Source organism: Bombus fervidus, chromosome 13, assembly GCF_041682495.2.
Source record: "Bombus fervidus isolate BK054 chromosome 13, iyBomFerv1, whole genome shotgun sequence".
Taxonomy (NCBI): domain Eukaryota; kingdom Metazoa; phylum Arthropoda; class Insecta; order Hymenoptera; family Apidae; genus Bombus; species Bombus fervidus.
This window is the reverse complement of record NC_091529.1, coordinates 8,744,845-8,756,883: the sequence shown is the minus strand read 5'-3', so window position 1 is coordinate 8,756,883 and position 12,039 is coordinate 8,744,845. Positions and strand designations below refer to the sequence as shown.

Sequence of the window (12,039 nt, the reverse complement as noted above, 5' to 3'; positions counted from 1 at the left end):
TTTATAGTATTCTATTGATTTATATTATAAAACAAACATCTCGATATAAATTCAAATATATATATATTATAATATAATATTTAAATTTGTATGAATTATATGATACCCGGAAGAAACATTATTACAATTTATTTTCTATTGAAATTTTCTTTACATAAATTTTATACAATATTTACGTTCCAAACGCACACTGACAAAATGTCAGATATGAACAGTCATGTTCATTGATATAATATTTGTGAAAATATTGATATCAAATTATAGATTATTAATATCGTCTGGAATACTCGGGTATTTTCATACATTAACATTTAAAACTATTTATAGAACTAATATCAAAATAAAAATGTTTTTATAATCATGAATAAAAGTTAAAATTTCTTTAATATTTCAGTATAAAAGATATGATTCACAATTTAAATACCTAAAAATCTTGTTTTAAATTAGATAAAAATTCGGCAAAATGTTCAATGACTACAAAGTTTAAAAATTATTGTATTTCTAATTTATAGTCTTTGCTAATCTATAATTTATAAAATATATTAGGAATATTTTGTATTAAATAATTGAACTATATTATAATCTATATTAAATATAATCTAAAATAACTATCTTATTATCGTGCCTTTAGTACTTAATTAAATTTTATAGTCAATTGCAGTATTAATTTCTAAAATGATTTTGGACTGAAATCAAATCCATTCCAAATTTCTCAGCTTTCATTACTTTTACACCTTAATCATTTTGCCGAAATTTTACTGAATTTAAACAGAGATCCTTTGACAAACGTTGTTCGATAGTTTTCTATAGTGATCCAAAAATATACACATTTCCGTATCAATTGACTATACTCTCATGCTTCTTTCCTTTTCTCTCCTCTACTAAAAAACTTTCTCTATAATTACCCTAAATTGTGTAATTACGTGCATAGATAAAAAAAATCTTTAATAAGTAATTTCCATACTAAGTATCTGGTTTTTAATAAATCAGATATTATTCAACAAAATTCAAAATAACTTTACTCAAGAATAAAGAATATTCGAGTTACATTATATCATACGGAAATACTTACTAAAGTTTTTCTTCCTTTCTTACGAACTTCGTACAGCAACCCCGTAATATTTAGAGTTAAAATGTCCCATTTTTAATAGAACTTGTATACTTGAGGCTAATATTTGTAATTAAAACGAGACTACCATTCACATACTTTTAATTTAATAGATAAACAACTGTATTTTCTAACTGAAGTATTTTTTCCCTGCAGCATTTTATAGGTAAGGAATCATTAGTTACCTTACTGAATCTTGTTTGTAGGAATATTTTTCATACCAAATTATTTACTCCAATAAATTTTGGAGCTAAAGTCATTGTTTAGAAATAATTTTAATATTCATCATGGTAACTATCAAAATAAATGTTTAATTATGACATTTTTTATATGAAAACAATATGATAGGAAAAGAAGATAAATGAAGATAGTCTCGTCTTTCTCTCTCTTTTTATTTAAGTCTGCTCATCTCATATGTTTCTACTTGAAAATGTATCATCCTATGTGTGATGTAATTTATTTTGTCCAATGAAATATTGAACAAACAAATATCTCACTACAGTTATTTTTTAAAATGAATATTATACTGCGCTTTTATCTGCAGTAGCTAATAAATCTAATGTTGCTGATCTAAGTTCGGGTCGAGTACTAATCTTCATGCACTTTGCTTGGGCATATTTCTTTCTCACAGCTTGATACTTAATTTTATCCGCATTAACTATAATACTTGCTGTTTCCCGTACTACAGGGAATACGTCGTCCTTGGAATAGGTACTGTAATGTGCCAAGGTATTTGTCCAGACAACCTTTTGCTGGTCTTCGTCATCATTATCAATAATTCTGCATAATCAGATAAAACAATAATGGTGAATTATTAGTAAATAATAGTATCAACTATTATTTCATATTGATTCAATTTGCTTGTTTTGATTGATTTTTCTATATTAGAAAAGGAGAAAGCACAATGACTTTAATCCTTTAAGATAATATTTTAATAGATAACTTACAGGAAAGCTAAATATATTGCTGCAGCTGCAATAAGGCTTGGTGGATAGTGGCACACTTCATAGTGAACTAAGCTTTGTTCTAGAAAATATTTAGCCATTGTATGATGTATTGGGAGTGCCTAAAAACAATTTATTGAGTTAAAGATATAAAATTATGTGATACAAAAATTAATCGGTGATACAAATTTATAAATTACCTTTCCAGCTTTGCTGTACCTCCTTAGGAAATGTAAGGGTAATGGTCTACCAAAAGAATAATCTAATGTTTTTACAATAAGCATTTCCATTTGTAATATTTCTACTTTCGAGTATGCATTATCTGTGATATATACAAAATCATTTATATCTGGAGAATACATTTCTTCATACTTGCTAGCAATAAACATAGCAGTCACACCAACCAATTGTAATCTTTTCCTATCTATTGAGCGAAAAGCCTATTGTTGGAAGAAAACAAAATTTATCTTCAAAGAAAACTACATAAATATTAAAAGTTTTATATGTAACAACAAACCTGTAAAAATCTATCAATGATAGCAACAGTTAGGTATAATGTTTCTTGCATTAAATGAAATTGTTGGTGTACATCCACTAACCAATCTATAAGTACACTCCTCATTTTTGGCGTAACTTCTTGTCCAGATAGATATCCTTTTGAAATGGGATACATACTTTCTAGAGTTCTTAAGTATTCATAAATGTCATTACTATAAATAGAAACTAGACTAGGATTTCCTTTATCTTCTTCATCAATATCTTCAACTGCTAATAGATCTGAGGAGAATGACTGAACCTCCTTTTTAGCAGGTAGTGATACCACATTCTCGTGAGGAACTGCAACCTTTATTACAGGTTTAACTATTTGTACAGGTAGTTTCTCAGTTGCTCTTTCTGGTGGTTTGATAGCTTGTTTTGGGGCTATAATCGGTTTCTTGTCTTTTATTAGCAAGCTAGTTCTATCAATGGGTTCTATGCCTCTTAATGTATTCACTTTGTTTCCTATTTCACCCAAAGCAGCTCTTTTTGTCTTCCCAGGTATTGTGGTCACAGAAGACTTAAGATTCTTTGTATTTTCTTGATTTACAATATTCTGAAAATTTATTTCATGATCCATATTTTGACTTTCTTGTATAGATCTTACTTGTTAAAAAAAGAAATACCTTTACTCTTTCCATATATATAAAAATAGATAATTGTTACATATATATTTTAATACAATAGTTAGTGTAACAATAACTTTTTGACTATCAAAACTATTTTTTACAAATATTCTGTATATATATATAATAATATTATTTTTCAATAAATCCAACTAATTTAATCTACTAACTATTGTATTACTTATTTTATGTTATAATACATGGTAAGTATGAGGAGTTAAAAGTAAAATATTAATAAAATAAAAGGGGATATAACAAATACGAATTAAATATTTAAATGCTGATCTTCTTAGCAAAATAATAATTAAATATTAAAAAGAGACCTTATCATTTAAACAATTTTTAATTTTTAATTTTTAATATATCCGAGTATAGGAATAAAACATTATAATATGATGTAAATAAAATAAATATAATTCATACAATAGATAGAAAATGAAATGAATGCTTTTCGTGATGTAATTACCTAGGCAGCACAAAATTCCGCCTAAATCGGCTCTAAATGTTTACGAACGCATTTCCGTTTAAGATACATGATGCAACTTACAACTAATTACATCTTTAATATTTTTATAACAATTTCTACCTTAGAATAATATTACATAACGAAGGAAGAGCTGAAATATATGCAATTTATATAAAATATTAAAAGATGCACGAAGCTTTAACGATCAAAATGTACGTTAATATTAAATTTCAAAAATCAAAATTCTTCGTTATTAAACAATCAAACGAGTGATATTAAAATTCGTATTAAGGATATTAAAATACATACAGCAATATGGATAAATCATAATGATTGTTATTTCGATGACTTTTGAAATAAATGAAGGGCATTTAAAGATGTCAGGAACAGACGGTTACCCTGTTCTATTGACCTCCCCTTGTTATCAATGGCTAATTTGATACACATCGATGTTTTTAAAATATTTAAAACTTACCGTGAGCGCGGTCCTATTTCTTAAAGCCATCGTTAACAAAGTCAGGAAATAATTACACGCAACACCAAAAGCTAGTCTTCCGATTAGTCTACTTCCACCGTCTCCCAAACAACGTTTAACTCGCAGTAACGACTCTGCCGGTTTGAATTTGTTTAGTCGATCGAACGGAAGTTCACCTTCTGCGGATGTTAGTATACAGAAGAAGAAATGCCGCGAAAGTCACGAAACTTGATTGGTCGATCGAATAGTAACGTATTTCAAACGTGTCACAACTATGTTTCACTTTTTTTTATAAATTGATAAATTTCAAGTGGCTTTCTTGTTTATTATATGAATGAATTAATAGTATGAAAGTAAATTTAATTAACTATTTCAAATCGTTTTTCAGAAAATGACTATACTTTTTTTACTGATGTTAATTTTATTTGCTAAATTAGTTAGAAGAATGATATATCCAAAAAATCGTCATCTTTTAAATATTTGCACAACATTAGCTCTAAAATGTGCTATTTGGGAATTAGAAATGTTACAGTTATCTAATACAATCATATTATTTCACGAAAATGTTGTTAAAATTCAGAATAGATTCCCAATATTTTTTCTGGCAATGAGGCAATAAGCAATACATATTACAAGCAGTATTATATCGAAGATTCCCCAAACCTACCGACTATTAATTGAATTGTAAACAAATATAAATTCTTTCATTGTTAAATAGTTGAATAATTAATAATTTTCTAGTTTGAACTTTCTATTTCAAACTGACTTCCTAAAAACGTGCTTTTTTTAATTATATGAGCGTTCTAACAAGCCAACAATGTATGCTTTTGTAAATAATGTCTTGATACATATTTTCTATTTCATAATTGTTTTTATTTCATGCGAAAGAAATGTTAAATTAAAGATATCAGAATTCCTTGTGTCAATATATACATTATATTAAAACAGCTGATTCAGTTTCTATTGACGTGTTGTCCTGAAATTTATACTTAAATATATTTATTTGCGTTCTATTGCAATTAATTGTGTATTGTGTTTATTTGCTTTTTGCATGCAAATGTTCAGCGTAGAGCTTATAATTAATTAAACTTGACATAAATACTATAGATCATACATATAGTAACAATCGACAAATGTCGTTATTAGTGAATACATAAACTCATATATGATTATTATCTAATTAACAATCATAAATTGAAAATGACAATAAACATCGATATCAAATTAAAGCGAGCTAGTAAAATATATCATGAAGGGGTCTGTACTATAATTTCCGATAGAAACATTATAAAACAGAAAATATTGAGGTTATGTTTTAGGAAATAGTAGCTGGTTTTATATTGCTACAAACTAATTCTGACGTTAAACATGATGGAATATTCTTAAGTATGGAAGGTTCGGTCAATTTACAGCTTAGTTCGAAGAATTTTGGCATTTTTGAAGCATTTTACAATTCTGTAAAGGTTAGTTTTACCTAGAAATTTTCAGAAATATTTCTGCAAATTATGGTTCTGTCATAAAATAAGAACCAAGTGGATCAACTAATTTTATCGTTTGTATTTTCAGCCAATACAATTAGTTCAATATACTTTAGACGTTGCTCCGAGTGGCAAAATACCAAGTGGTAGAACAGAAATACCATTCGAATTACCACTAAAACCTAGAGGGACTAAGTCTTTGTATGAAACTTATCATGGAGTTTTTGTAAATATCCAATATTTTATACGCTGTGATATAAAAAGAAGTTTCTTAGCAAAAGATGTAAGCAAATCGTTAGAGTTCATAGTTGAAGATAAGGTGCCTCCTAAGATACAAAAAGAGTCAAGTAAACCAGTGTGTTTTAATATTATGCCAGAATCATTGCAAAACACAAGAGATAGAATCAATGTACCTAGATTTTGCATTTCTGGGAAACTAGATTCATTGCATTGCAAGATTTCTGAACCCTTAACAGGAGAGGTAATAATACTATAATATGCATGATTTCTTTGATAAAGTAGTATGAAAAAACAATATTTTTGAAGGTGGTAATCGAACATTGTGAAGCTGTAATAAAGTCAATCGAACTGCAGTTGGTAAGAGTAGAGACATGTGGTTGTGCTGAAGGATATTCCAGAGATGGTAGGATGAGAATATATTAACATTTCATTTGTGATCTTATAATACTATATTTATTTCAGCTACTGAAATACAAAATATACAGATTGGCGAAGGAAATGTTTGTACAAATTTACCTATACCAATATATATGATATTCCCACGGTTATTTACATGTCCTACATTAAGCACGAGTAATTTTAAAGTCGGTAAGGTCATTATATGACTTTCATTCTGGATTTTTTTTATAATAAATTTGGCGATAAAAAGGTCATATTTCATTACAGAATTTGAAGTGAATTTGATCGTAATATTTGAAGATGATTATTTAGTTACGGAAAATTTCCCCATAATATTATCAAGATACTAGATCTTGTATAGAAATATAGTATTTTATATAAATTATATGTATTATTTACAAATTGTATATATTTCTTATAATAAATGCAAATTTATGTAATTTCATTGAAAAAAATGTAAAAAGAAATAATATTTTATCCTAATGTACATATTAATGGATGGAAAAGTTATTGTATTAAAAAGTTTCTTTTTACTCCAGTCCAACTTTTTGAGCAAATAATTTATAATATTTTTCAACTTGTTTATTATGAGTCAGTCCAACTGAAGCCAGCAGCACCACATAACCAAGCACAAATGTTAATAATTTATGTTGTTTAAACCATGCTAATAATCCTTTATCGTTAATACATCTAAAATATTAGAAGTTTATACATTCCTATATTCATATATTTAAAAAATATATAAAAGTAATGAATATTATACACATACCTTGCTGCTTGAACTTGTTGACTGTAAATAAGGAGGTATCGTACCCTTACCAATTCACTATTTGTTACCAAATAATATTTATTTGGAACTCTTCCATTTATGGAATCTGATGCTAAACTTCTAGCATCATCTGTACAGCATACTTTGCATAAGAAATGATGAAAGTATGATTTAATAAGTATGATTTCTTTTAATATCTATTTACCTGAATCTCCAGTTTTTACATCTGTATGATTAATAATTTCACATAAAGCTATGCAGCTCATTTCACTTCCTAATACACTACCTCCCCACCCATAGCCAACCGGACTATATGGAAAACTTATACCTAATTCACTCGAAAGATATATTCCTTTACCAAATAATGACTTCTAAAAAATATATTGCATTTAATCATGTTAGAAAATAGTAAAAAATTATATCATACTTTAAGTATGTTATTATACCTTACACATACTCTGTTGTAGACCATAATGTATAATGGAATGAAAGTTCTCTAGTCGACTACCATGATAAGCATAAAATGTTGTGTGGCCTTGAGCAATTGTTTTCCATCTGTCTTCTGAAGTAGATTGTTTTGTACTTGTGACTTGGAATATTAAATTTGGTGCAACTACAGGCATTTCTGAGGGTACTTTTCTCAATATCAAGTCATACTATATTGCAAACATTTTTCCAATATTTACAAGATTTAATTGTAAAATATGATTTGGAATGAAAATAGAAATTTCAACAAAATTTATGTTATCATGAATATATATATAATGAAACTTACATTTTCTTTTTTAATGCTTTTTATATAAGGATCTCTCAAGCGCACTAAAACCCACTGTAATAGATCTATAGCCATTCCATATTTTTCATATGCATCTGATTCTGATAATGCTTTTAATATTACAGCCAATGGGGGAATTACTTCTATAGCTCTTCTCTATAATTAAGATCAATATATTCATTGATTATTACTCATTAAAAACATTAATGTGCAAATTATAAAAACAATAAGATTGATATTTTAAAAACTTTACCAAAGCTTCAATGTCTTTGCATTCATTTTTTATATACATTGGTGGAAATGGTTTTAAACAAGTATCATAGCGATATGTATTGCAAGCTGCTACAAATAGGGACCATTTTAAATCAGCTCCTCTTAGGTCTTTCTCCAATACATGTTTTAGACACTGAACTTTTTTTTCGACATCTTCCTGATTTGTGGAATCCAATCGAATTGTATATGATAAATCTAACTCAGATTCTTTACAAATCCCTTGATCCAAACTTTTCCTTTGATTGGGGTTAGATTTTTTCTTCTCTTTATCATTGTGAAAGGTTTGTTTCTTGCTTGCGCTATCCATTATTGAGATTAATTAAATCTAAATTGAAATTTTTAAGAAACAAATTATTATTTTTCGACTCTGTGTTATAATTTCAGTCAAGAATCTACCTACCCAATATTTACAAGTTTATATAATTATTTTGCGTTATATTGTATATTTTCAATATTACAAAATCTAGTTGATAAAGCATTAACAAACTTCGATGATAGGTTGTAAATCAATATTGTATATGTAACAAGTATCAAACTGTATCACATAGTAATCATAATAGTTATGATTTTGTCCAAATAACGAATAAATATAGTTATATAAAACATTAATCTCTCAAAGAAATATTTTATTCATATATATGATTGCAATTTCTTTGGATAAAGAAAGTTAGTTTATTTCATACTTATAAAATTTTAAATTTCAGACATATCACCGGTGTTTTTTCATTTTTTTTATCACAGTTACTAATGATTTAGTAATTTACCATTATTTCATACGAAACAAAGAAACAAAGAACAAAAAAGGTAAGAAAGACTAAAAAATTTTTATAAAACAACAAATCAACAAAGTCCGCTATCATTCAAGTATTATAAACTATATGCACAAATAACTACTTGCTTTGAAACAATGTAATTCTTAGCAGTGATACAACTTTCACAAAACGAAATGTAGATCAATGCGAAAAATTGAACATCTTGGTAGGAATATTTGCATCTTAAGAGTTTCCTAATGTTTGCACACTTTTGTTCAAACTTACTTGAATTTTATATATACCGTAGATGTTCAATGAACAATTACAATTTTTTAAAATAATTGACTATTAAAAAATGTTACGTTTTTATTTTTGTATTAGTCGTACAAATAAAACACAGTATTTAAACAAAATAAATAACTGGTATAGGATCAAAGGAGTAATGCGTTATGTATTTTAACCCCTAAAGGCTATCATGGCTAAAATTCCATCCCATGCAAATTTTGTTTTAATATTAGCGTTTTGTAATAATACCATTGCAATGTTATTTATTATATTGTATAATAGCTCTTCTATATTTAATATGATATTGAATAATAGTAAAATATTTAATTGCATTTATTTGTATTTGATAATTTCTAAAATAAAAAATGTAAATAGGGTGAAATTTTTGTGATAGGTTTAACGTGATTTCCTTTGACGATAACTTTTGAGGGTTAATATATACATACATAATGAGAAATTCTCTTTTAATTTATGTTATGTTTTATATTAGAATTAAATACATACATAATAATTAGTCATCAAATATTTCTTATCTCTTTAAATTGAAAAATAAGTAACAAGTAAAACGTGAAATGTTTACCTTTATAATGAGTTTAAAATACCCTTAAAGAATATCAAATTTTTCCAACGATTTGCAATATTCGACGACCGGCATCTTCGAAATGAAAATTTTTTATCAGTGACGAATGAAAAAAAGATAGCCTTTTATTTAAAATAATATATATAATCCTCCGCGTTACAACGAATTTGTACAGAAATCATGTGAACATTGGCCTGAAATCTCACTACTCCTATCACAGATCACATATGTTTCATTACGTTCGTTTGTTACGTCGATGTTTCTCTCTTTTAGCTTAATATTATTTTTTACACCCCCCTTAATTTTTCATCAAATTCATATATTAAAAGTACCAGAGTATACAAAAATACAATACATACATATAACTACAATATCAAAAATTGAAATCAGTTTATTGCAAGAAACGAATTAGTAATAATTTTATTATGTAATAAATATTTCTATTAAAGTTACAAATAAGTAATACATATTTTAAATAATTAGGAGCATATTTATAGGTGTTCAAAAACTATTTCATAAATTTTCATAAACTGCTTTTCCTGTTATTGTCATTAATAAATATAAAATTTTACAATTTCGTAGGGTTTACGATAATTTAAATACTAGTAGCAAAGAGGAAATGTAATTCCAGTTGTCAATTTATAAAGTGCATACTCATAAATTCCCTATACTATGTTACCGTACAGGGTAGTTTCTCAACAAAATTGGCAAGCATGTAACTCAATGTCATGCTTCAAGGTAAACTATCGATGACGTCAGTGTACGTCACTTAACAAGTGGGAGTGGATGGATAGATGTCGGCAGCCGTGGTGCCTCTCGCGAATAATCGCACACGAAATTCGCAACGGACGATAGCCCGCGTCGTCACGATAATGTTGTGTGCTTCTTAGCGATGTAGTTTTTCGCGGTAGAGAAAACAAGCGTAGAAGAAAAAAAAGAGAAAAACGTTGAAGAAGTAAGAAAAAAAACGACGACAAGGAGAAGGCAAAAGCGACACATCTCGCCACACGTGTTTCCGCGGTAAATGGAAAAACACCGAAATCGGTCTGCGCATGCCCGGCCACTGATGACGTCACGAAAATTGTGCTTTTGATCAAACTCACTCTCTCGCCGTTCCTTTTTTTTTTCACACCCGTGGATGTAATAATGTGGAAAGTGAAATAACTGTACGGAAAAGCTCTGTAGGAGCCGCGGAGAAGCCGGTGAAAATCGTAAGTAAATTTCACTATCCTTTTTATCATTAACAGAAGTCATCCGTTGACTTACAGTCTGTTAACATGGCCTTCACATAAATGTGCGCACACATGCGCGCAAACACGGATACGCATGTAGATATGTATGTATACACATGCACACTTGCATACACACACATACACGTCGTAAGCGTTCACGATTTTCAGGAAAAAAAGCTCGTTGCTTTAGCGATGTTTTAATCGTCGCGTGTTTTTGAGCACTTACGAGTAAATTCATGAACTTATGTGATGAAATTGAATAAATTGGATGAGTATGAAGGGCCTTTTTCCTTACACGAGATATATTGATCTTGTTCCAAAGGAACTATCGAAAATGACAGGTCCTATTTTCATTTGGATATTATTATTTTCTCTGTTAATTTCTTTTTATTCTTCTGTATTCTTTGTTAGATAGTTCTTTAACGTATCGTATGGTTCTTTTTTTTATTAATTTCATCTCACGATGCACACTGATTTTCGGAAGTTTACCTTGTGTCTGTGTGTATTGGTGAAGAAAATAATGATTTTTGAAGAAAATCATCGTTTTTGGTTTAATGAAAAATAATTTTTCAAGATAATAACAAGTTCGTTCAATGTATATGAATATGGAAAACAGTCTTCCATGATCAATAAATATTCAAAGACTCTTTTTATAACAAATATACAATATTAACATAATTATATTTTTTTGTAAAGTGTGAATAGCTTATTAAATTGATTATTTAATATTTATTAAAACTTTAATAAATGATAAAGATATTTTGTAAGATATTAGGATATATTAAAAAGGACTATTTTGTATCATCACATTACATGGAAAATATCAGGAATATATAAATATTAGTACGCGTCTTTTACCTCTTTCATAATATAATAATTAATGAATTAAATTTAATTTTTGATTGAGTGTTAAATAGAATTAATATTTTGATAGTAAAGAATTAAACATTTCTCTTGCTAGGTCATAACAATTAAGTTTTTATGTTCAAATAACGTAAGTTAGATAGACTTTTTTGTATTTGTGTAGAGGATTCTAATAACGTAAAGAGTTTGTATTCTTTATTTACATGTTTTGCATTACAAATGATTTTCCATAAACG

At 27.7% G+C, this 12,039-nt stretch overlaps 4 protein-coding genes across 8 annotated transcripts in view; 2 read left to right on the top strand and 2 right to left on the bottom strand.

Moving 5' to 3' along the window:
* Positions 1 to 112: 112 nt before the first annotated feature.
* On the bottom strand, positions 113 to 4,327 carry LOC139993444 (G2/mitotic-specific cyclin-B). The gene is made up of 5 exons (XM_072015183.1): positions 4,157 to 4,327; positions 2,570 to 3,145; positions 2,253 to 2,492; positions 2,056 to 2,174; positions 113 to 1,888 (listed from the first exon to the last, which is right to left on the bottom strand). The coding sequence occupies exons 1-5, from the start codon at positions 4,184 to 4,186 to the stop codon at positions 1,630 to 1,632; spliced, it is 1,224 nt and encodes a 407-aa protein (XP_071871284.1). The 5' UTR covers positions 4,187 to 4,327; the 3' UTR covers positions 113 to 1,629.
* An 812-nt stretch (positions 4,328 to 5,139) lies between these two features.
* Positions 5,140 to 6,681, top strand: LOC139993453 (vacuolar protein sorting-associated protein 26C). The gene is made up of 6 exons (XM_072015199.1): positions 5,140 to 5,413; positions 5,476 to 5,619; positions 5,723 to 6,115; positions 6,181 to 6,277; positions 6,337 to 6,462; positions 6,541 to 6,681. The coding sequence occupies exons 1-6, from the start codon at positions 5,357 to 5,359 to the stop codon at positions 6,621 to 6,623; spliced, it is 900 nt and encodes a 299-aa protein (XP_071871300.1). The 5' UTR covers positions 5,140 to 5,356; the 3' UTR covers positions 6,624 to 6,681.
* LOC139993447 (protein mono-ADP-ribosyltransferase PARP16-like) lies at positions 6,331 to 8,715 on the bottom strand. Its single transcript, XM_072015185.1, has 7 exons — positions 8,491 to 8,715; positions 8,071 to 8,415; positions 7,818 to 7,973; positions 7,489 to 7,698; positions 7,248 to 7,413; positions 7,043 to 7,172; positions 6,331 to 6,963 (listed from the first exon to the last, which is right to left on the bottom strand). Exons 2-7 carry the CDS (start codon positions 8,395 to 8,397, stop codon positions 6,804 to 6,806), a joined length of 1,149 nt encoding a protein of 382 aa, XP_071871286.1. The 5' UTR covers positions 8,398 to 8,415; positions 8,491 to 8,715; the 3' UTR covers positions 6,331 to 6,803.
* Positions 8,716 to 10,365: 1,650 nt separating this feature from the next.
* The window catches only part of Mef2 (myocyte enhancer factor 2), a 73,108-nt gene continuing 71,434 nt past the window's right edge, over positions 10,366 to 12,039 (top strand). For 2 of the 5 annotated variants that reach the window (XM_072015180.1, XM_072015178.1), the window contains exon 1: positions 10,367 to 10,918. The gene's annotated coding sequence lies outside the window, so the exon portion shown is untranslated. Of the gene's footprint in view, positions 10,919 to 12,039 lie in introns of all 5 variants that reach the window. The other 3 variants (XM_072015179.1, XM_072015177.1, XM_072015169.1) reach the window with 3 other exon arrangements.